A 27195-nucleotide genomic window follows, 5' to 3' on the forward strand; every position below is an offset into this window, starting at 1 on the left:
TTAATTCGAAATATTTAATTTTTCTAACACCAGACCAAGATGGTCTGCAATTGACCTTTAACCCTCCTGCGTACCTATATTTTCACCCATAAAATTGTTTCTAAATGCACAAATTTTTCACACTGTTGGATTTTGCTACAATTTGGTACCTAGGGGTTTTTGGGGTCGCTGATTACGAATCTGAGGTCAGATTTAAAAAATTCAAAATGGCGGATCCAGTATGGCGGATGAGTTTCTAAAAAATTCATCCAAATTTCTTGAAAATTTATAATCGGGGGTTTTTGAGGTCGCTGATTACGAATCTAAGATCAAATTAGAAAAATTCAAAATGGCGGATCTAATATGGCGGACGAATTTTTAAAAAATTGTTTGTTTTTATTAAAAAAATTTAATGAAACTTGGTGTCTAGGGTTTTTTGAGGTCACTAATTACGAATCTGAGATCAGACTTTAAAAATACAGAAGATCAGAGCCAATATGGCCGCTAGTTTTAGAAATTTTTTAGATTTGTTATAGATATATAAATATCGTAACTATATCGTATTTTACGAGTCCTTCAAAAACTACGTCTCTGTTATATGAAACAATGTGCATTTTTTAGACTTCCTAAGTTGAGTAGTACTACATAATGATGTTTTATGAATATAACAATTTAACACATATTTAAACAAATAATTATAGATGTTGATTAACTCCTTGCACAAAAGACTTAGAAACATGCTTTTTCCAAATTTTTAAAGTTAACAAGATCAGTATTATTCAAAAAATTCATGTTTGTTTATTGCAAAATTGGAGGTATATTATTCAGCTTAGTTAATTGCAAAATTTAAAAAATTGCATGCTTCTAGATGTTTTTTGTAATAAGTTAGTAAACAACAACATTATTTGTTTAAGCAATTAAAGAATCGTTAAATTTATGAAAAATCTTCATGTAATATTACACAGCTTAGTTAATTGCAAAATTAGAAAAAAGCTGCGCGTTTCTAGATATTTTTTGTAAAAAGTTAGTACATAACAATGATTTGTTTAAACAATTAAAGAATTGTTAAATTTATAAAATATTCTTATATTGCCATTTTGAATTTTGAAAATCTGTCCTCAGATTTGTAATCAGCGACCACGAAAACCTCTAGATACCAAGTTTTATTAAAATTAAACAATTTTTTTAAAATTCATCCGCCATATTGGATCCGCCATTTTTAATTTTTTAAATCTGACCTTAGATTCGTAATCAGCGACCTCAAAAACCCTCGATTATAAATTTTCAAGAAATTTGGATAAATTTTTGAGTAACTCACCCGCCATATTGGATCCACCATTTTGGATTTTTAAATATGACCTTAGATTCGTAATCAGCGACCTCAAAAACCCCTGATTATAAATTTTCAAGAAATTTGGATGAATTTTTTAAAATCTCATCCGCCATATTGGATCCGCCATTTTGAATTTTTTTAATCTGACCTCAGATTTTGTAATCAGCAACCCCAAAAACCCCTAAATATCAAGTTTCATTAAAATCAAACAATTTTTTAAGAGAAGTATGTATTTGCAACTTTTATTTTGTGCACTGAGAAAACTGGATATTAAAAATCTTAATATACTAGATATTAAGAAAAGATGCTAACGCATATCATCCAGATGTTATGGTTTAATATCTCAGATGTTAAAATGTATAATCTGTAAATGTGAGGTTATGTTTGAACAAGTCTTTTTCCAATATCTTAGATATTAAATTTGAACATCTAAGAAGTTTACATAGTTCACTGTCACAGATATTGGCCATTAATATCTAGATAATAAGGCTTAATATCTATTTTTCTCAGTGTGACCTATCCTCTACTGTTTATAACAAATATTTAATACTTTGTTTATTAACAAATACTTTAATTAGAGACTTTATTATGTATGTATCATTAACTATGAACCTTGCACTGTAAGTTGCACTTTGTCTCGTGTGTTAAAGTTAATTTGTTTAAAAGTTATGAGAAAAAATATTTGGACGAGTATACTCGTCACGGTACGCAGGAGGGTTAAACGTTGGTTCATAAAAATGGTCAAAACGTATTCGGACGTAAAATTTTCCGCTCTTTCCGAATCCAGGGTCAAAAAAATTAAATATTGCAAAATTAGGGGTTTGACCTTGCTGCAGACGTGATGGAGTCATACTGACACCGGCGCGATGTTGGACACGTAATGTGCCAGTATTATAGCCAGTACTGGTTTTCATTTCACAGAAAAAAACCCGACTCACTTTTGTTGCAACTTTTGAAATTTATAGAAATTAAGGAAATTAAGTTGGTATACAAACCTACTTTGTAAAGATCGGTATACTGTATATGTATTATAAAAGTATTAATAATAATACATAATTCTATGGAAATATTAGAAAAATGTTACCCAGGCCAGAAACGATATATAACCTCGCTATTCTCTAAAATTTTAACATAAAAGTTTAATTTAACTAAATGCAGAAAAGGGTAAATTTATCAAGCACACATCACAAAAAATTAGCCAATTTTATCGATGAATAATATTTTGTACGCATGTCAAGGGAATGACGGTCTGATTAGTGTAATCAACAGCAATTAATTTATCGACAAGGGAGTGTGACACGTTGCAGGGGGTCAAGTCATTCCTAATTACAGCTCCGATTAATTAGAAAGGTCAATTCTGTGAATAGATATCGAAATAGCAGATGCCTAAATCACAAATCGTAAGCGTCAACGACAACTGTGATTCCGCTGTTTACAGAAATTACATATAGGAAAATACATACAAATTGTTAATATAGAGTTCCTACGACAAAAGCATCTGGTTTACAGCTTTGTAGATTATTTCCTCTGATATATAATAAACGAAAATATATACACTTTTTAACAATGAAAGGATACGATTCTTCTTATCCTTCTTATCTATATGATTTCAAATTATCAAAGTATATAAAACGACAAGTAATTATTTAATTCAATAAGTGATTTCGTTAACAAAACCTCCCATTATTCAATGTCATAAAAATTAAATCACATATTACATCGGAAAAATTAAAAGCTTCATGCGATAATAAAAATGGAATATATATATATATATATTAGCCTGGCCATTTTTGTAAAATTATTTAATATCAATAAGTGCCGGGCTCAAAAAGTTTCCTTTTTATCTAAAAAAACCAATACAAATATAATAAAGTGAATGTGTGAATAATTAATGGACCCAAAAACTGATTGAATGTGAAAAAGAGATTTTATTGAATTTTTGCAGTAATTTTCAATATTTCTTTAAAGAAAATGGTTCTTTTCTGTATAGCTATACATACCAAAAATATATATATATATATACCCAGTGAGAAATTGCCAATAGACTTTAATCGGTCCAATATTGGTTGCCGTGCTGGGCGCCGATTGACTCCCAATATTGGACCAATATGGGCTGATGCTTGGGATGAAACGGCATCGCCAATCATCGGTTGTCAATATTGGTCCAATATTGGCCGAATATTGGCAACCAAGAGAAAAAAATTTTTTTAAATAAATTTTTTTTAATTAAATAATAATAATAAAAAATTAATGTTTATAATTTTTGTTTAATATATTTATTTGTTTAATTATTTATTTTTAATAATTCATGTAAATAATAAATAATTTATTATTTATAAATTATAATTATTTAAAAATGCAGCAGCTATTAGAAAATAGCATTCTGCAAAAAAATTCTATCATTGAAAAATCAATGATAGGCGAGAGAAATCCGCGTCTTTAAATAGATTCGCAGATGATAGACAAGAGATATCCGCGTCATTAAACGGATTCGCAGATATACTCTGGTCTCGCGACGAATCTCTCGATACTTATATACACTGGAGTCGCCGTGTCAGTTGCGAGAACGGTTACAGCGTCCCTCTTTCGGCGGAGATAATAATTGTCACGTAAACTGCTAAATCGCTTTACCGACCGCCTTATTATACCCGCAGTATAATAACTAGATAAATTAATTCTTTTAAAATACTGAAAATTTGTTTAATATTAATATTTACTGTAGTTACCACATTTATTTCATGCAATTAATATAAAATTTCTATTTAGCACCAAAGAAATTCAATAAAAAATATTTTTGGAAAATTTCTGTATCCTGAGTTTTAGCTCTGGCCTTCAGAGAGGACAGACGTGTTTTGGTTCGCTCTCGTGAGATTGTGAGCTGTTAAGTTGATCTGTTGATTTTCACAAGTGAGAAAGTATAGTGACAAGAGTGATTATAAAGTGTGGAGTTTAAAAGAAAATGACTACTATCGAAGAATTAAAAGAGCTTATGCTCAGTGTACAAAGTGATGTAAAGTCGTCAATTAATAAAATGGACAATATCACGGACGAAGTTAAATCTTTAAAAAATTCTCAGGACAAAATTATGGAGGATTTAAAAAGTTGCAAATCCAAATATCTAGTGTTGGAAAAGAAATCTTCTCATTGCGATAAAAAAATTTCAGTTATTGAAAAAAAACTAGAACTTTTGGAGATGAGGGATAGATCAAAAAATATTATTCTTTATAATGTTCAATACAATTCAACGGATAAATCACATTTATTGGATTCTATACAAACATTGTTTAAGAAAGCATCTATAATTATTCCAGATGAGCAATTTGAAGCAATTTTTCCATTGGGGAAAAAAATGATCCAAGATCAATTTTAATTAAATTTTCTAACGTAAAATATAGAGAATTTATATTTCAAAATGCAAAGAACCTTCGTTCACTCAATGTGTCCTTTTCTGTTGACTTTACGGCAGAACAACAACAGATAAGAAACTAGTTGGGATTTTAATAAACAACATTTAAACAACCGTATTTAGGCCTTGTCTCATTACTCTACAAAAATATAAGAAAAGAATTAAAGTATTACAAAGACATTTTGAAAGATCAAGGAAAATCAACATGCATTAGAGGTACACGTCTGTTTCTTGAAGGAAATATTACGAGTTATCAGAAATTGAAAAATTATTAATAGATAAAATTGATAATAATAATTCATCGGAGGACGAAAGTTCAATAAAATCTCAAAGCTCTGTTGGAAGCCGGAAAAGAATGCGACAGAAGAAGAATGCAGTTGGTATAAAAACGAAAAAAATTAAATCAACTACAAATGAAATGTCTATCAAATCTTTTCTGAAAAAAATGACGATGGAGAAGGACAACACCCCGGATCTGCAGCAGGGAGAAGAACAGCTGAGAATGAATCTAATTCGCCCCGAATCATTTTCTGGAATGTCAGAGGATTAACCAATTATGATGATATAATTGATTATACTACAAATGGTGATGTGATTTGTTTATGTGAAACCTGGGAAACATCTCATTCAGTTCGAATCCGATCTGTGCAGAATCCTGAACTTCATCTTATCTCCAGTTTGGCTATGAAGGATTACGTCAAAGGTCATGGGAAAGGAGGTCTTCTTATCAATAAAAATAAATATAAAGTAGATTTAATTTGTCTGTCTGAGGAAAGTATTTTTTTTAAACTAATAAGTGAAAATATTTCTTTGATAGTAGGGTTAGTTTATAATAATCCAAACTCAGAAATAGTTAAATTTGTAAATAATATTAAACAACAAATTTATGATATAACATTGAACTTTCCAAATCTTCCTTTAATAATTGGTGGGGATTTTAATTGTAAAATTTGCGAATTGAATAATTTAGATGAGGAATTTTTTTCAAATACTTGTATAAATTGTAACAGACATAGTCTTGACAATACTATAGATAAACGAGGAAAACTAATCTCAGAATGTTTTGATGAGCTCGGCATGTTTGTACTAAATGGTAGAACGATAAGAGATACCCCCGCACAGTTTACATTTTTAAGAGGGAAAAGCACGGGGGTGACTCGAATAAGTTGCAGAGTGTTTAATGTGTTGAAAATGGCCACCAGTTGTCGCTGATAGTATCTTTGTCCTATGTAAGTATATACAATGCATTGCCAAATAATACAAAAAGCTGATAAAAAGTAGAAAATAATATTAATAAACTTTTAAATTATTTTCGGGTTTTAAATAACATAAATAATTAATAAATATGCACATTTTTCATTTAGTGCAATTACTACAAAGTATTAAATAATGAAAATAATTAATATTGTTAAAATGATAGAACTCAATTTTTTCAGATATAATTTCAATAAACCATTTTTAAATACTGTTTTTTTATTTTATATACAAAATTGATTGATATTGTTGAAAATATGTACATATTTATATTATATAATTAAATAATTGTATAATTTTATATATTTTATCTATAATTTATATATCACTTATATATACAAATTAACTATAATTTGATTAATTATTTACAAATTAATCAAATTGTAATTTAGATTTTACTGAGTTTCAAGTTGTAATTTCATTTGCAAATTAAATTTGCCGAAAAAGATTATTAATTAATAAACAATTATTACTGATATTTGTATATATAAATCTATATAATTATAATAATTTTTGTTTATATAATATGTGATTACATTTATATTATATTCATATTACCTATATTTTATATTATTTTATATAGGCGTATAAATATATAATAATTAATTGATTAATCAATATTTTTTTAACAATTAATTATATATTATTATTCATATTGTGTATGCTATTGAATTTAACACTTGGTCATATTATATTATATTGATATATAATAATATATAATAAATTTTTTTATTTAGGCATATATTTTTTTATTTGCAATGTATTATTATTATTTTATAATTTTATTATTTAATATTCTTTTGCAAATTTAATTTTTTCCTATGAGTCAAGATAATGTATTTTAGGTATTGTCTTATTCTATTTCGTAAAAAGAAAAATTAAAATTAACTAAATTTTTAATTTTATACTTTGCACAGTTGAGCAAAAAAGAAAATATATTTAATTCATTGTAGAAGCAGGTGTAATTTACAATTTCAGAAACAGTATATTTTTATTATTTTCATCACATCATATTTAAGTAAAAAAATAGAATTGTTCACTTGATAAAAATTTTTCTCACAAAAGAATGTCAAATTTTAAACAAAACAATTTGATCAGGTTATAAATAACATATTGATGGAAAATAAACTTTTATTAACTGTTTTAAACAAGAAAATGAAGTATTAGCTTAATTTATTTTTCTATATCATAAAATGGAATTATTAATTTAATATTATTAATTTAAAATAATTACTTGCTTGATACAAAGAAATTATGAATTTGTAAAAAAGGAAGATAGCTAAATTAATCAAATATTACTTTAATTTTATTAAACTATAAGTTTAAACTTTATTTTGTTAAAATTGTATATTATATAAATAAAAGTATTCGGAATCCCTTCAATTGTTTAAGGATCACAATATATTTAAACATATAATTGTGTAGGAGCAAATAAATAAATATTTATAAGAATACTTTACGGAAACTATCTTAAAAGTGGAGTTTTACTTTATTATTATTTTCATTATTAAATACTTTGCAGTAATTGCACTAAATGAAAAATGTGCGTATTTATTAATTATTTATGTCATTTAAAAACCGAAAATAATTTAAAAGTTTATTAATATTGTTTTCTACTTTTTATCAGCTTTTAATATTATTTCGCAATGCATTCTATATACTTACATAGGACAAAGATAATATTAGCGACAACTGGTGGCCATTTTCAAAACATTTGACACATTCGTACATGATAAAGCATAGGCCGTGTCACCCATGTGGGGAAAAGTCGATCAGTAATAGACTTAGTATGGGTTAATCCACTTAGTTTGTGTAACATTAATAATTTTGAAGTACTAAATATTGTAACAAAGTCGGATCATTTCCCTATTGTAGTTTCTTTATCAGGTACATTTGGGAAAGACTCTCATAATAATTGTAAACAAAATTATCCCTTATATAAATGGAATGCGGAGAAGGCTGAATTATATAAATCTAAAATACAATATCCTCAAAATACTGATACTGATAGGCTGTCAATAAATGTTCTTACAAGTAAATTGATAAATTCTATTTAGTCAGCAGCAGTGGAAGCGAAAATGATTATTAATAGACGGAGTAAGTTTGTAAATTCTAAACCATGGTTTGACATGGAATGTAAAGAAAATAAGAAACAACTTAAATTGTTACTTAAACAATGTAAAATATCACGTTTTAAGGAGGTGGATGTAATTAATTATTGTGATTCTAAAAAAAAATTTAATAAATTGGTGGTTACAAAAAAGAAAGATTATAATAAAAATTTAATTGATTCACTTGAACATGTGAGAAATTCGAAACACTTTTGGTACATTATTAATAGATTTAAACGACAACAACCTGTAGTATGCTTGGATATGAAAGCATGGACAGATCATTTTAAGTCGCAGTTTCTTTTGCAAATTGAAGATAATTTTACGTTAACTCATATGAAATTATCTCAAAACATTTTTTAGAATCACAGATAACATTGAGTGAAACAGTGGCCAGTTTAAAGAAATGTAAAGAGGGAAAATCTTCAGGTCCTGATGGAATTTCTTATGAATTCCTAAAAAACTTGCCTGCCAATTTAATTTTGTATCTTAACTCAATTTTCAATAAAATATTAAGAGATGAAAAGATGCCAAACTGCTGGTCATATACGTTAGTAAGAATGCTATATAAAAAAGGAGATTTAACAAATACAGACAATTTGGTTAATAATATTACTAAAATATTTACTCAAATTCTTTCAAATAGGTTAACAGCTTGGGCGGATGAATCAAATATTATACCAGAGTGGCAGGCGGGCTTTAGGAAAAAAAGGGAATATACGGACCATATATTTACGTTAAACTCATTAATACAAAATAGATTGAGTATGGAAGGTAGAAAATTATACGTACTCTTCATAGATTTCAAATCTGCATTCCCATCTATAAACTATAATCTGTTATTAAATAAATTATATTTAATGGGAGTAGGAACAAAATTTGTGAATATAGTGAAAGATTTGTATAGCAAGGCTACTGTTTCAGTCAAGTTGAAGAGTGGTATATCGGAACCAATCAGAATCACGAAGGGAGTTATGCAGGGAGAAGTTTTGAGTCCATTGATGTTTTCACTTTTTATTGCTGACTTTGAAGAGTTTCTTAAATCTAAGGGAATAAAAGGTGTTACAATTAATAATTTAACTGAAATAGTACTTTTAGCATACGCTGTTGACATAGCTATCCCTGCTGACTCCTTGGTGGATATGAGAAAAATACTTTCATACTTAAAGGAATATTGTAAATTAAACGGTCTAGAGGTTAACTTAAAAAACAAAAATTGTTATATTCAGAAGAGGAGGACATTGTCATAACAAAAAACTACCAATTTTTAAATATGGAACTAGCGAGGTGGAAATAGTTAAAAATTATGTATATTTGGGAGTAATGTTTTCACAATCCTCTCTTTTTCTGAATGCAAGTGAAGAAGTTGTAAAAAAGTCTAATCTGTACGTAAATTCCACAGTATCTTTAACAGCGGGAATGAAACTGGACGCATTGGATCCAATTTCTCGTCTTTATAAAAGTCTTGTGTTTAGTGTTCCTCTATATGCTGCGCTGATTTGGGGTTTAAGATACCTAGATACGATTGAGAAAATCCAAACAAATTTTTTTAAAAGAATTTTAAATGTGCCAATTAATACACCTGGTTATGCAATTAGATTGGAAACTGGAAGAAATCATCTGTCATGCGAAATATTTAAACTTATACTTAATTGGATTGAAAAAATTTTAAACATGACCGATGATCGATATCCAAAGAAGTGTCTTGTGAGACTGAGGAAGTTGGAAAAAATGAAAAAAGGGGATAAGATAAAAAGAAAATTTAATTAGGCTAGACAGGTTAGGGAATTCTTTGTGGAGGTGGGGGAGGAGGAATGGGAAAATTTATCATTGATTTCGTTACAAAAAAATAAAAAACATTGGATAGAACGTTATATAGCAAAATGTAGATTTAAAGACTTGCAAAAAGCTCAAAAGTCTTCCCCTCTTCTTCTATATAATCAGATAGTTTCTGGCCTGTCAGAGGGACCGCAAAAGTATCTCACCTCATTGGGCATTTCCTTCAGTCAGAGTAAAACAATTGCACAACTGAGATCAATTAATAAGTTTCAACCAGTTATTAAAATGGGGGGAAAGTTATTTAATTTTAGCATTAATCAAGACTCGTATTGTGACTTTTGCTGCCAGAGACTTTTTAAGTATGAAGATTTATTGTATCATGTATTAACGGAATGTACAAGATTCTCAAGTATAAGATGGAGTATAATTGGAAAGAATGAACAGATTGAGATAAGAGATGAATGGTATGATAACCTAAATAATTTGGATAAAACTAATGGGAAAAAAATATTGTCCTTCATAACCGAAATACTAAATACTGAGGTAACACCTCGAATGTAACAATGTAATTTAAGGCTAAACCTCTTTGTATAAATCTTTGTAGATTTAAAACAAATAAACATATTATTATTATTATTATTATTATTTCTGTATCCATTATAATATATAGGGGAGTATCGTCGAGGTTGGACCACTGTCTAGGTAGGCCACTCGCGTTTTTTGTCAAGTTCACTAGCGCCACCTACGCGCATACTTGTCGAAGCTTTTCTTAGTGAAACCTAACTTTTTGTTCAATTACATTTTCGGAGAATCGAAAATTGTGTTTTCTGTGACGTCGGTACAAAAAAAGCTCAAAAAAAGTTTTGTGCATCATGTAAAAAATCATTAATAAAAGATAAAAAAAAAATTGAATCGTCAAGGCAAGCATTCAGAAATTTTGTGGGACTCATTGTTGAAAGAAAATCAAAGTGAAAAATCGAATCCCGAAACGTATTTTTTTTGGTTACAACAATTCGGTAATGTTACTTTCTGTCAAGGTCGGCCACTTTGTGTTTAAAATGCGTAAAGATGAGGACGAGCTACTTCATTTGCAAAAACTGCAATTCTGTATAACTCTATTAATATAATTGTTCATGTTATTAATATTTTTATTTAATTTTATTAATATTTCAGTGCAAAATTTTTTTTATTTATATTTATTTTTTTATATTGTTTATTTTTATTATTTTGTTATTTCATTTAATTACAAGCTGTAAACAATAAAGAATCAATTTTCCGTAACTCCAAACATGTTATTTTATTTTTTAACGATTAATGCCCTTTGAATTTTAAACATGGCCGACCTTGACTGTAAGGACCAACCTGGACTACAAATTTTTTATTTTTTAAATCTTTATAACTTTTTCATTTTAAAACCAATCAATTTACTTTGTACAGAAAAGATGTTCCTATTAAACAGGACTTTCCAACCATACACTTCAATTGTCCAAATTCATTTTTAAAAAAAAGTTATAAACAAAAGTCAAAAAATATTTATACAGTCAGGTCCCCATACTGTTAGATTCCAAACTGTTATGTCCTCAGTAGTGTTATGTTTTTGCATAACCTCCAAATTCAGAAGTGTTAGGTGACGTCACGTTACGTCACCAATTTTCAGGGCCGTATTCTTAAGCCCAAAGAAAAGGGGGCATATACTTCTAGGCCAAACTTGAGGTGTATATATTTACGTTCCTGAAAGGTGCGCAGTAGACATACTTTGAGCACATAACAGAGCTGAGTCTGGAGGAGTGGGAAATTTCTGGAAATGTAACAGTATGGGGACCCGACTGTAATTAATTAAAAAAATATTTTATAATTTTTAATTAATTAGTTGAATTATTATATAAAAATAATGTAAATAGTAAATTATTACATGTAATTTTCTACATTACTTTTTGATTTGATAATATTGACTTTAGAAAGAAGGTCGTGTACACTTAATCAGGAAAAGTAAGTTTCACGAAATATTTATATTGGTAGAATTGAAAGATATAATTTAGCTGAGAAGAAGCAAAAATGAGAGCAGCTAGAGAATCTCAATTGTCTGGTGTTTCTGGAAGAGGCTTCCTCTCAATAATAAATTTTTCTCTTTGGACTATATAACAGATATGAAGAAACACTTTTGTGCTCTGAAACTTTAGAATGAGGAAGGGGATAAAAAAATATATATACACTACCGTCGGGAATTATCGGTACGGCTGTATGCGCACGGCCCAAAAACATACCAATCTTTAAATTACGATTTTTTTGTAAATACAATTGTCAGAAAATTAACAAATATACCATTCGAAAGATAATTAAATTCTACGATTAATAATACATAACTGAAAATTTTAATAATTTATACAAAGATTGCAGCAATCGACAAATTTGACAAAAAAATTTTAAAAATAAAATTTTTTTGGAAATTTTTTCAACCCCTGCACATTTTTTAAAAATTGTAGAAAAAAATTTGAAACTTTATATAGGTGTGATCATTCAAGTCTCATCTTTAATTTAAGACCAAAAGAGTTCAAAAATCTTATTCGGTTCGTGAGATATCATTATAAACGTCCGAGCATGTTTTTTGACAAATGCAATGAATTAATCGATTTTGAACGGTTTTTGGCTGAAAATGCTCTGCCGTTTATAATGATATCTCACGAACCGATTAAGATTTTTGAACTCTTTTGGTCTTAAATTTCTCAACTGTCCAGGTCAAAAAATGAATTTTCTCTAAACTTTGCTAAAATGTTACTATTATTAGTAGAAGTGTAAATATAAATTTTTTTTGAATTTAAAAAAAATATTTATTATTTATTTTTATTTATTTATTTATTTAAATAAAATATTTTTTGAGTTATGGAGTTTCAAAATTTTGATTTTTTTGAAAATATCTTTTTTCAATTTAATATAATGATAAGTAAAATTAATCAAATTTAAAGTATGAATAGTGATTTTTAAAGGGGTTTTCACGGGCTATAAGCTGATGATGAAAAAAAGTTGTTTTCTTTCAATTTGACCTTGAAATTCAAGGTCAAATTCTTAATTTCAATATATCTCAAAATCGATGTTTTTTTTCTATAACCTATCCCAATCGAAAGCTTACCTTTTTTCCTATGAGCCATGTAAAAATCAGAGTGGGACCATGGAAATTTTTAAAGAAATTAATTATAAATCGTTATTTTCTATGTAAAATAATGATAAATTATTATTTTCCTCAAAAGTTTCTATGGTCCCACTCTGATTTTTGCATGGCTCATAGGAAAAAAGGTAAGCTTTCGATTGGGATAGGTTATAGAAAAAAAAACATCGATTTTGAGATATATTGAAATTAAGAATTTGACCTTGAATTTCAAGGTCAAATTGAAAGAAAACAACTTTTTTTCATCACCAGCTTATAGCCCGTGTAAACCCCTTTAAAAATCACTATTCATACTTTAAATTTGATTAATTTTACTTATCATTATATTAAATTGAAAAAAAGATATTTTCAAAAAAATCAAAATTTTGAAACTCCATAACTCAAAAAATATTTTATCAAATTCAAAAAAAATTTATATTTACACTTCTACTAATAAAAGTAACATTTTAGCAAAGTTTAGAGAAAATTCATTTTTTGACCTGGACAGTTGAGGAATTTTGCCCCATATGTGTATATATAACTTTACCGTCTCTTCATTTTATAGAACAGTGCAGTGTCTGATGTCAACTTTTTTCATTTTTCACCTTTCAGTTGCCCATTTCTTCTTCTGGCTTGTTTTAAAGCCTATTTTTCTCTTTTCTCATTTGGTATATGTTATATATAGCAAAAAAAAGTCGAGTAATTGATCTCTTTTCTTCTATCATCATATTATAACAATGACTCTATGTGGAACAGAAATTCCTATATATTATATTCTACTTAATATAATATATATTCAGGTGATCATCAATTCCGTTTTATAGTTTAATGATGAAACAAGACTAACAGCAAGAATTACAATATTTTATTTAGTTTACTGATTTTGATTTTACTGATGCAGTTGCATTTAAGGAGGATGGTGACTCAAATAAAAATATTAAGAATTTTTTGAAATTTGGAAAAACTCGTTGTTAAGAATGTCTAAATTATGGAACAATTTATTTTTAAATTTTTTACTGTCCCGTTTTTGAGAATTTAATTGTTGTAATTGCATGTTTTTATATGGGCTCTTATGGGGAGTGTTATTTGAAGTGCCACTATTTTGATAATAACTTGTGTAAAAAAGTTAAACTTTTTTTAAAAATTATACTTTTTTAAAGTTTAATACTTTTGGAATAATTTAAAAAAATAATTGAGTAAACCGACTGTCCTGATTTTTAGAAATAACATTAAAACTGACGTAAAATTACAGATTTTCTAACCTCTCTAACATAATATACAGAAACGTGGCAACGTCGCAATGTAATCATATACGAATGAAATCTTATTCAGTGTTACCAACACTGTTTCTAGCATGCATATGGAATGCGCTGTTGTCACGATCTCCATGCTCATAAAATTTTTTTACAACATTTTTTTTACGTAATTAAATAATTATTTTTTAAAATATTTTTTAAGAATAATGAATTGGAATTATTAAAAATACTATTTTTTATGTCTAATATATTAAGTATTGCATATTTCACTTATAAAATATATATTAAAACAGTTGGTATTTGCAGTTTTAATCCCATATAAAAGCATGTGAATTCCCCTCTCGCCGCCTGCCCCGAAAAGACAGTCATCATCCTCCTTATTTTTAGGTTTTAGCAGTATAACTGCAATACATTTACTGTTACTTTAAGAAATATCACAAATTCCTTATCTTTCATCAAAGACCTAATAATAAAAAAAACTTGGGATTTGGACAATTTTATACACTGTTTAAAGTAAAATTATGTATATATTAAATATAATGTATATTATTGGGAATTGACATAAATCGGACGCCAACTGGTGGCAGAAAATCAAACTATTTAAATACCCCGATTTGATCAAAGTTAACAGTGTCTCAAATGTAAATATATTTAATTTTCGAAAAATGGAAGGTGTAAAGCTAGTAAATCGTTCTAAAACTTCTTATCACTTTAAGAATTATAATTGTTCACTTTCTGGATGTAACAGTAATGCAAAAAATACTTATTAGTATCTCTACATAGATTTCCAAAACCAAATTATTGCATGGTAGAAGTTGAATATTTTTTTAGAAAAGGGGAAAAAATGGATAAATTAAAGGCTTAGAAAATCGCTGTGAAATTAAATAAAGTTACAATCAAGAAAAGAGTGTGCCTTTTTGTTTTTTAATTATTTACATTTATTTACAGTTGAAAATTGTTTTGGAGTAACCTAACCTATAGTAAACAAAATTTTAATCATGTTTTTTATTTTCAAAATAAAATTTATAAATAAATTGTAATAAATGAAAAAGAAAGACAACATAAATAATAATTAATAATTATTAATTTCATGCGGCAGTTCTTTTATATTAGTCACTGTCATTATTTTTAAGTTTTCCAATCATAATAATATAATTGGCATTAAGAACGCGATTTCCTGCAATCATGTTTTTATGGGAAGAAGTTGTATTCGCCCAAGCAAAAATATTTTCTATTTTAATTAGCATTTTGGAAAAAAATTGATATTACACGTTTATTTTGCACTATTTTGGGGTATATAAGCCGCCATATTGAATAAGCCACGTCCATTCCCAATACATAACATAATTATACTACATGGAAAATCTTTGTTCAAGAAAGATTACAAAATTTCTTCAGGAAATGAGGATATGTAAAAAAATTTAGAAAAATAGTTAAAGTGTCTATTGAATTATTACGTCAGAAAATAAGAATTCAAGAGCAGTTTCGTAAAAATACGGGCTCGCGTGAAAAAATTAAATGTCTGTGAGTTACGCTGAAGGAACAGACCTGCGCAGACACACGGGTTTAGAAGGGGTCGCACACACACTGACACACACAAAGTATATAATTCTGTCACAGATTACTTACACTATAATAACGCACCTAAAACTAACACTATCTTACAACTATACGAATACATATAACGCTCGCTTTCGCACGCACGCATAACATACCACGAGTTGCTTTGAATCTCTCTTATATACTAAACCTGGGTTTTCTTAGCCACTTGTGAGAAGAAATAAGGTTTTAATAAAATTAACTTTTTTTAATTAATTTAAATTAAAATAAATGTAATATGGAATAATTAAGTAAAGGTTAATTTTTTCGACTGAAAAGATTCTATATTTTGACGAAATTAAAAAGCTAGTAATTATTTTACTTATACATTTTAATATTTTTATATAAATTTTAATGTTTTATTCATTTAAATTTATTTATTACAATATTTAAAGAATATATATGCAAAACCACTCCTTAAATCAATGCTAACCAATATAATAATTTAATATTATAAATTACGAATTCAAGTGGAACAATTTGTGACAAGCAATTTTATTTTCTTAAATAGTATATACACTTAATAATTTAAAGAAAAGAACCATTCACTTTAATACATAAATTTTATAGGTCTAATAACTTGTCAGTATAAACTAATTAACACTTTTTACCTCATTTCGGAACGGCTCCATGATCTCTAGTGAAACAATAAAAAAATAATATTCTAAACATATTTATGTTCAAATTTAATTTTTCAAAAAAAAATTATTATGACTTTTACGAATTATACTATGAATGGGCAGTCGGGCGATTATCAATTCGCTCCCGTGAGGGGAAGGGGCCTTCCCCCACCATGCGGCCTTGTACCTGACTTCGGGGTTCGGAGCAAACGTAGCACAGCAGGGCGCCCGGTCCCTTAATCCCTCATTAAGCCATCCTTCCTTAATGAAATTCTTTAAAAAATATAAATTTTTCAAATATAAACATTTTTCAGTTTTTTTTATTGAATTCAGATTCCTTATTTTATTACGAATCTATACATATGTTGTTTGCCTTAAAAATGTTAGTACTTAAAAAGTTTAAAATTTATTATTAACTGACTGATTATAATTCTCAAGTTTTTTCAGTATTCAACTGAAGTAAAAAGTAGATTATATAGCCAGAGAAAATATATATTTGCTTGAAAGTCAAATTTACTATGAATTTATTTGAGTGTCAGTTAATAATAAATTAAAATTTTTTTAAATATTAACATTTTTAAGGCAAACAACATATGTATGGATTCGTAATAAAATAAGGGATCTGAATTTAATAAAAAAACATTAAAATGTTTATATTTGAGAAATTTATATTTTTTAAAGAATGTCATTAAGGAAGGATGACTTAATGAGGGATTAAGGGACCAGGCGCCCCGCTGTGCTACGTTCGCTCCGAACCCCTGGCCGCATAATGAGAGAATGCCACTTCCCCTCACGGGGTTCGGGGTTCGGAGCGAACGTAGCACAGCGGGGCGGGGCGATTATCAATTCGCTCCCGTGAGGGGAAGAGGCATTCTCCCACCATGCGGCCTTGTACCTGACTTCAGGGTTCGGAGCGAACGTAGCACAGCGGGGCGCCTGGTCCCTTAATCCCTCATTAAGTCATCCTTCCTTAATGACATTCTTTAAAAAATATAAATTTCTCAAATGTAAACATTTTAATGTTTTTTTATTAAATTCAGATCCCTTATTTTATTACGAATCCATACATATGTTGTTTGCCTTAAAAATGTTAATATTTAAAAAAATTTTAATTTATTTTCAACTGACACTCAAATAAATTCATAGTAAATTTGACTTTGAAGCAAATGTATATTTTCTCTGGCAGTATAATCTACTTTTTACTTCAGTTGAATTCTGGAAAAACTTGAGAATTATAATCAGTCAGTTAATAATAAATTTTAAACTTTTTAAATACTAACATTTTTAAGGCAAACAACATACGTATGGATTCGTAATAAAATAAGGAATCTAAATTCAATAAAGAAAACTGAAAAATGTTTATATTTGAGAAATTTATATTTTTTAAAGAATGTCATTAAGGAAGGATGACTTAATGAGGGATTAAGGGACCGGGCGCCCCGCTGTGTTACGTTCGCTCCTAACCCCGAAGTCAGGTACAAGGCCGCATGGTGGGGAAGGCCCCTTCCCCTCACGGGAGCGAATTGATAATCGCCCAATTTGAATACTTTCAAAAGAATTATAAAGAGCTCCGATTCTCCGAAATTATTTCTGAAATTTCATTTATACCTTTTCCTAAAATATTAAAAAGGATTTATTTACAGTTTCGTAAAAATAGAGAAAAGTTTCATTTATTATACAAAACATTTATAAACAGTCATAGAATTTTTTCCATATCTTCATTTCCTGAAGAAATTTTGTAATCTTTCTTGAACAAAGATTTTCCGTGTATTGTTGGAATATTGCAGTCTTACGTTCGAGACCTCATGATGGTAAATATTTAGGTAAATAGCAAAACAAATTTTCTTCGACAGGTATAAACATTCCAAGTATGTATGACATGAAAACAACATGAAATATTTTGTTTTTAATTTAGGGGAGACTGGGGTAAACCCGCTCACAGGGTAAACCCGCTCACTAGCGATTTTACGCTATGAACTCAACTTAAGATGGAGATATTGGTACTGTGAATAGTACTTAACATTCAACTTATATTAACGAACTTTTGTTTAGTTTCATGAATTCAACACAGAATCAGAGACGATCAAATGTTTTTAGAGGTGTCAGAAAAAAAAACGTATTTTGGATTTTTAAGTTTTTCGATCATTATTTTTGAGTCTTAATTTATCTGGGAAATTTTGTTTTGTTGCTATTGGATGTCCTTCATCGAAGTACATATATAGTTTTGTCTTATTTTAAAAAGATTTAATTAAATTTATTCTGAAATGTGAGGAATACACTCGGGGTAAAGTCGCTCACGTGAAGTCGGGGTAAAGCCGCTCACTTAGTTTTAAATTTAAAATTTAGAATAAAATAATTTCACGTATTATATTTCAACAATAACACAATTTATGACTTATTAAAACCAAAATTGTAACTACATTTCACTTTCTCTTAATAAAATATAACACTATTTAAATCCATAGTTGTAATTCATGAAATCTATGTTAATTATTTATTAAACCAATTTTTTGTTTATAGAATTGTTTATATAACTCATAAATTATCAATAATAAATCATACTTAAGACGGGAATAAGACGAACTTTAATATTTAAAAAATAAAACTGTTCCGTCTTGAAAAGATAAAGTGAGCGGGTTTACCCTGGAAAATTGTGATTTCGAAATTTGGTATATGTTTATTAAAAAGTTTCGCTAAGTAAAACTAAAAAAAATAAATCAAAAACTATTTTTTATTTTTTTAGTAGAAATCAAAAGCTTTCAAATGATATAAATTAACTTGGATTTAGAGAATAATTTCCTAGATTTTATCCGATCTGAAAAAAAGTGAGCGGGTTTACCCCAGTCTCCCCTACATATTTTTTTAATGATTGGCATAAAATGAAAGGTTTCTTAATTTAAGATGGAACATTTTTAAGACAGCCCTCGTTGAATTGCAAATCATACATTTATGCTGAATTTAAAAAGCAAAGCATGCTGATTATCAGCAAAGAATGTGCTGAATTTAAGAGAATCATGTTAAAAATCATCAGTTGTATACTTAATTTAAAAGGTAGAACTATGAATTCAGATTGCCTATCCGTATTTTCACGCAAGCTGGGTTTAAATTAAGACTTGCATTACTTTCAAGACTTGTTTAATTTCAGATAGTCCTTAAAATAAGATTTAGGGGAGCGTGGGGTAATGGGAGCTTTTGAATTTCACGTTCTTACACTGCAAAAACAAGTGTCTCATTTTGAGACGTTTTGTCCCATATTTGAAACACATAATGTCTTAGTCCACATATTTGAAACAGATATGTGTCTCATTTTAAGACGTTTCAAAGTGTCTTACACATTTAGCAATGCATTTTGAGACACGAAATGTGTTTCGAGTATCCGTCTCACACTAAGAAGACGTTTTACGTGTCTTATACGCATTGAGTTACCTTTAATGTCTTAAAATGAGACACGAGATGAAATTAAATGTCTCAATATAAAACAGATTTTGTATCTGAATGGTTTAAACACTTAAAGCAACTCATTTTAAGACACGAGTGAGATACCAGTTTTTGCAGTGTAGAAGCCTTAAAATTCGCTGCAATTCCAAGAAAATCTTCGACAACCTTTTGTTTATGTCATTCGAAAACAAACGATCACATTCTTGACAAATTTTTATTAAAGACGTGTATATTGTAACAACTGCACAAAGTGAATGTCGGTTGTTACAACACCAAGAATCATCTATAACATTTCTAAATTAAAGACAAATAATTTCATATAACAACTTTTATTAATTATTCATAATTTTTGACTCAACGTAATAGTACGTGACAGTTCCATAGAGATGGCAGCATTAATATTGTTTCGAAATGAAAGAAACATAAAAAAGTTTTTTTTCATTAATTTTTAAGACGTATTTAGAAAAACCATGAGATTTTTCATAAAAAATGAGTGTGATTACATTTTTGACAAATATTTTACATTTCAAAGTAATATGCTGAATTTTGGAAAAAATATCCGTTCTCATTATTTATCACTTGTAACAACACTGCACAACAAGTAAATTTTTTACAATAAAACACTTTATTAAAAATAAGTATACACTAAATGTGGACAACCAAGGCAGTTTTTTAAAGCTTAATCCTCATAGAATTGATATTAAAAAAATTTACTTTGTTAAGTATAAAGGTCTATTAATGATTTAAAAAATATCATATCAGGCAGAGAAATATTTACTTTTATCCTCAAAAGCAATGTGCCTATTTTTTTACTTATAAAGCTTGCATATAATTTTTAAACATATTGCAATAAGTTCGTACATAAGAACTAAACATTTTTCTCTTTGGAACCCCATCTCTATAACTTACTGTTTCTGAGATATTCCATTTGTAACAACTGCACAACGTACCCAGGTTAAAATCCCCGTACAGGATCCTTAAAGGATCCTCTCGGGATCCTGTGCAGGTCCTATGCAGGATCCCGACTGGATCCCGTATCCGTCCTGTACAGGATCCCGACCGGATCCCGTGCAGGAAATTGGAACAGGGTTCCTGTGCAGGTTCCGATGCAGGAACCTTAGCTATCAAAGGTTCCTGTACAGGAACACTTGCAGGATCATGTACAGGAAACTTTTTAATTTTTTAAATTTTTATATGTTAAGCAACATTTGACATACATAGACTTCATATTTCAATATGTTAGGCTCGTATAACAATGTTGGACAGAAAAATGTATTGCGCATCCGAGAAACTCATAGAAAACTACTGCGCAGGAGTTAAAAATATAAATAAATTAATTGAGGAAACTGTGTAGGATCCTTTACGGGTTCCTTACAGGATCCTTTATACTTAAGTACCTGCAGTTTACAAAACTGTAAAGGTTCCTGTGCAGGAACCTTTACAAAGTTTCCTGTGCATGATCCTGCAAGTGTTTCTGTACAGGAACCTTTACAGGAACCTTTGATAGCTAAGGTTCCTGCATCGGAACCTGCACAGGAACCCTGTTCCAATTTTCTGCACGGGATCCGGTCGGGATCCTGTACAGGACGGGTACGGGATCCGGTCGGGATCCTGCATAGGACCTGCACAGGATCCCGAGAGGATCCTTTAAGGATCCTGTACGGGGATTTTAACCTGAGTAACAACCGCACCTAGTCTCCCCTATTTTAATTAAGTAACTATTAAAATTTTTTTAATTCTTTTAATTAAAACTTTGATATTTTATTTTACTTTATTAATTCTAAATTCTTTATTATTCTTTATTATAATTTCGATTCTCATTTATTTTAGTTATGACTCCAAACTCTATGTTTTCTCTGACGTTTGATAGGTGAATTTGTTTTTATTTTTTGCTGACGAATGTTTATTTATTAATTTTTTTGGTAAGATATTATTATAACCTTTTTATTATTTATGAATAAATGTTAGATTAATTATATTTTGTTTTGAAATTTATATACTTTTTAAATTTTATAATTTTTCTGATTGACGAATGTTAAGTATATCTATATTTTTTTGCATATTATTTTATATATTACTTTATATTTTTTGTATATTAATTTATATTTTGTTGTATATTATTTGCATATTATTTTTATATTTTGTTGTATATTATTTATATTTTTTGTATATTATTTTATATTTTTTGTAAAATTATTTTATATTTTTATAAACTCCCTGAAGAGGAAATCATTAAGATTTCGAAACATTGGAGTAAACTAATTTTAAAAACTATTTGTCCGAATGTTTTCGTTTTATTCTCCTTCACTATAACAAAAATATGAAAGTTTAACCGCAATAAACACTTAAAACCAATAAAAACAACCAAACAAACAGCATGTGGTAATTTTCAAGAGGGTGGTATACGTACATGATTCGTATGTATATGTACAAAGTTATACCCCACACAGCACCGAAAATTCCCTAAAAATTTATTAAAGAATTACTTGCAAACATCAAAGTATTGACTTGAAAATATTAGTGACAATTGTGTAAAAATTTAAATGTTTCACTTCAATAAATGTTTAGCGTGAAACTCACCTAAACATTTAAATTACAGTTTCGCCTAAATAGATGTAGACGAAAATTAAATTTGAATGTTAAACGCTAAACATTTATTGAAGTGGGTCATTTAAATCTTTACACAATTTTCACTAAACTTTGCAAGTGAATACTCCGAAGTTTGCAAGTAAATCTTTAATAAATTTTTATAAAAGTTTCAGTCCTGCTTGGGACATTATCAACCTACATAGTCAACTCAATATTCTAGAAAGAATTCTACATAAGATCACCTATAAGTTTTTTAAAGGATTTTCTATAGAATTTTATTTTATTTTTCTTCAGTTGAAAAATATTCATTCACCTTTACTGGATCAATGCCATATTGAAGATGGTTTTACCAGATGTTTTAATTCGATTATCCGTTCATTTACTTGCGGTTTATTTCCGAACAAATTTATTTAATTCTTTGTATATTATAGGTACAAGAAGAAAATTTCTTATTCTTTTTTAGTCAATTTTTCAGATTTCCTTTATTAAGGAATATTATTAATATATATTATTAAAAACCTTTAGGTTTTGTTTTCTACAGTTCTTTTACTGCACTTTTTTTTATAAAAATATTTATATTTACTATTGTTATTTTGCTCTTTATGTTTCATTAATGCTAAAATTAATGTAATATAAACATTAAGAATGATAAAAGGCTATTAATAAATTGCTAATATTTGATTTATGATATTTGTCAGTTTTCCGATTGAATCATTGTTTGTAAAACAGATTTATCTCAAAACAACTTGACATTGTGATGTAATTTTTTTCTAGAGAGAAACGAGTGAATTATTTAAGAGTTAGGAATGAAGATATTGATTCATGTTTTTATTTTATTTTTCTTCTCTTAGGTGGGCGACAGAGATACACTTACATCGGTAGCGGCGAGATTCGATACAACACCGTCGGAATTGAGCAAACTCAACAGGCTTGGTAGCACGTTTATTTATCCCGGTCAACAATTATGGGTTCCAACAAAAGGAGAAGGTTGCCTAAGAGAAGGTGTGACTGCCGAAGCACCAAGTCCGGATCTTGCTCAGGACCATGATTCTCAAGATGATCTTCCACCTGAAGAGAAAGGCAAGTAGTTTCAATATTTAATTTACTTCTTCAATTGATTATGCCAACTATGCGATCAACTGAAACTGTTTGCATACAAAAATTTTTATAGTAACTGAGAGAATAAAAATGTTGAATAATGCATAAAAAATGAAAACGTAAAATTAATGTTATAAATAATAAAGAAAGGAGCATGTCACCTTTTGCCTGTTTACGAATGAATGCTTTGAGCTCAGAACTGTTTAAGTTTCTTCTAATGTGAATATATCACGTTCAGAAGCTTATCAGTTGCTTTGCATCTCTTCAAATAACTACCGAATTGATAAGAGTCTCTCACAATTCTGGTTTGTCTGAAAATAGTTATTCATAAGCTGTCTATTCAACTGATAGCGCCAATAGACACTCAGGTTATGTTCCAGAAGTCAGGTAACTCTTTTCTTCTCTCTTAAATTCAATATTTTACAGAAGAAAGTTCATTTTTCAAACCTGGCTTTTTATTTTTAGAAAATAACTTCTATGTGACAGTACTGTTGCTTTATATAAACTGCTAGTGACTAGAAATTTTAATTTATTTAAATTTTAAGTGACCCGGACTAGGCAACAGCTCGTTCAATCGTTAAAACGTAATCACAAAATGTTTAATCGCACAGTTTATATACCATAAAGTAGATATCAAGTTTTATGACTCAACTCTTTAAAAAAAAGAAAGAAAGAAAAAGCAAGCAGTGACACTTTACATCAGTCTTAATCGATATTTTCCTTGTGGACATTTCACTTCACTGAAATGTTACAACATTTTTTTAAAATACCCAGCAGAAAACGTTAATTTTCCTGAAATTTTGAAATAATTATTTTTTGTACAGAAATAAGCAATTTTTTAAATCTGTTTTTTATTTTCAATTTTGTTATGTAGTAGATTAATTCTTCAACTTTTCTTCATTTAATTCACAGAACTTTTGGACAATCTAAGACCTGTTTCTCCCAAACCTGGACATTTGGAAAGGGTTAAAACACCTCAAAGCAACACTACAATCATGGATGAAGATGGACCATATAAAGAGAGGTTTCTTAAAATTAATGTTCGTCACATTACAGATGGACAGGTAAGAAGACTCCGTTTCTTTAATAAACTGATAGACTAATTATTCACTTAATGAATTTCACAAGCGCAATTCGAACGAGTAAAAGGCCTGAAATATTAATATAAATGGTACAGAAGGTCCAAAAAAAAGATTCAATCTGAATGGTTCAATCCAAAAGGTCAAAAACTTTAACACATATCGAAGCTGTTCGACTGGTCAAACACTAAAATTCTAGTCACACAAATGAAAATGGAAAAATTAATGTTATTGATTATTAGTCCTGCTTTCTAATTTTTACAATAATTTAACTATTACACCGTCCGACAAAATTTAACTTTTTTTTTTACACACAAAAAAATCAAACATTTTCGGAAACTAGGACCAAAAAAAAAATACCCGTGTTTGGCCGTTTTGCTGGATCAAGTCGTTTGTGGCTTTTAGGGGTGAAAACAACCCTTAAATGAAAAGTGACAAGTTATATTATAAAAATAGATTCAATTTGCCTAAAACTCGTTACTCAGGGGTTTTTGAGGTCGCAGATCACGAATCCGATGTCGGTTTTTTAAAATTAAAAATGGCGGATCCAATATGGCGGCTGTCAAAATAAAAAATTGATCGGATTCGCTTGAAACTTGTTACTCGGGGGTTTTTGGGGTCGCTGATCACGAATCCGATGTCGGTTTATTAAAATTTTAAATGGCGGATCCAATATGGTGGCTGTCAAAATAAAAAATTGATCGGACTCGCTTGAAACTTATTACTCGGGGGTTTTTGGGGTCGCAAATCACGAATCCGATGTCAGTTTTTCAAAATTCAGAATGTCGGATCCAATATGGCTGTCAACACTTTTAAAAATAGATTTAATTTCCCTGAAACTTGTTATTCAGGGGGTTTTTGGGATCGCTGATTAAGAATCTTAAGTCAGATTTTCAAAATTAAAAATGTAGGATCAAAATGTAGATTACAGATCTAGAATGAAACTGGAAAATTTAATTGTGTGATTCTTTTTTGTTTTTTGCAATTAAATATTCTTAATTGATTTTAAACGATTTTTAAACAAATGTCAATAGTTGATATTTTCACTTTAGAAGCATTGTTAAACAATCACTTTATATTTAATAATTCATCTTACTTACGCTTCCTATTATCGAATAAATTTACTTACCACAAAGTTAGCTTTGTCATTAAAAAAATGTCCAATATGCAAAGACACATTTGTAAAAATATTGAAATTTGTTGTAATCTTCATCTTTATAAGATCCGCCATTTTGTATTTTTAAAATCTGACTTAAGATACGTAATCAACGACCCCAAAACCCCCTGAGTAACGAGTTTCAGGGAAATTGAATCTATTTTTCAAAAAGTTAGCAGTCATATTGGATCCGCCACTTTGAATTTCAAAAATCTAATATCATATTCGTAATCAGCGACCCCAAAAACCCCCAAGCAACGAGTTTCAGGCAAATTAAATCATTTTTTAAAAAAGATGTCCGCCATATTGGATCCGCCATTTTGAATTTTGAAAAACTGACATGAGATTCGTAATCAGCGACCCCAAAAACCCCCAGGCAACGAGTTTCAGGCAAATTAAATCATTTTTTAAAAAATATGTCCGCCATATTGGATCCGCCATTTTGAATTTTGAAAAACTGACATCGGATTCGTGAGCAGCGACCCCAAAAACCCCCGAGTAACAAGTTTCAAGCGAATCCGATCAATTTTTTATTTTGACAGCCGCCATATTGGATCCGCCATTTTTAATTTTAAAAAACCGACATCGGATTCGTGATCTGCAACCCCAAAAACCCCCGAGTAACGAGTTTTAGGCAAATTGAATCTATTTTTAAATTATTACTTGTCACTTTTCATTTAAGGGTTGTTTTCACCCCTAGAAGCCACAAACGACTTGATCCAGCAAAACGGCCAGACACAGGTATTTTTTTTTTGGTCCTAGTTTCCAAAAATGTTTGATTTTTTTGTGTGTGAAAAATCGTGTCGGACGGTGTTAAGTTATAAAATAAAAGACTATCTGCAATATGATTTATCATATTGATATAATCGAAAAAAGTACGAAATAAATAAACGAATTTTTGATTTATAATTTTATGTATTTATTTGCATATGTATTTAAGTAAGACTCAAACGAACTAAAATTCTTAAAATCAACATTAATAAATGTTTAGTTAGAAATATTTCAAAAGATTTACACAAACATTTTGTTAAAATCATTAAAATATACATAAAAACGCAACGTATTGAAATTCTAATTTTTAGAAAATTTATGGTATTAAATGCTTATAAACTTTATAATTAAAAAAATATATATAACTAGTGTTTGACTGGTTAAACAGATTTCTCTGTCCGATATGGTTTGAAAAGGTCCAAGAGACAGAATTTCCAAAAGTACAAAAAGTTCCAAATGTCCAGAACAAAAAATGTATTCCAAAACCAATATATAAAAGATAAAAACAGTGTACACTGGAATTTCAATTAGAGATGCACGACGAGACTCTGTCCTTTCATAGAAAGAAAAAGATGAAATAGTAAC

At 28.8% G+C, this 27195-nt stretch overlaps 1 protein-coding gene across 7 annotated transcripts in view; it reads left to right on the forward strand.

Moving 5' to 3' along the window:
- LOC122505416 (TLD domain-containing protein 2) overlaps positions 1-27195 on the forward strand; it is a 582826-nt gene that overhangs the window by 489655 nt on the left and 65976 nt on the right. For all 7 annotated transcript variants that reach the window (XM_043617017.1, XM_043617018.1, XM_043617016.1 and 4 more), the window contains 2 exons: positions 23358-23586; positions 24517-24668. In XM_043617017.1, coding sequence (XP_043472952.1) covers positions 23358-23586; positions 24517-24668 — 381 coding nt within the window. The remainder of the gene's footprint in view (positions 1-23357; positions 23587-24516; positions 24669-27195) is intronic.

The sequence above is a fragment of the Leptopilina heterotoma genome, unplaced genomic scaffold, assembly GCF_015476425.1.
Source record: "Leptopilina heterotoma isolate Lh14 unplaced genomic scaffold, ASM1547642v1 Lhet_358, whole genome shotgun sequence".
Classification (NCBI taxonomy): Eukaryota; Metazoa; Arthropoda; class Insecta; order Hymenoptera; family Figitidae; genus Leptopilina; species Leptopilina heterotoma.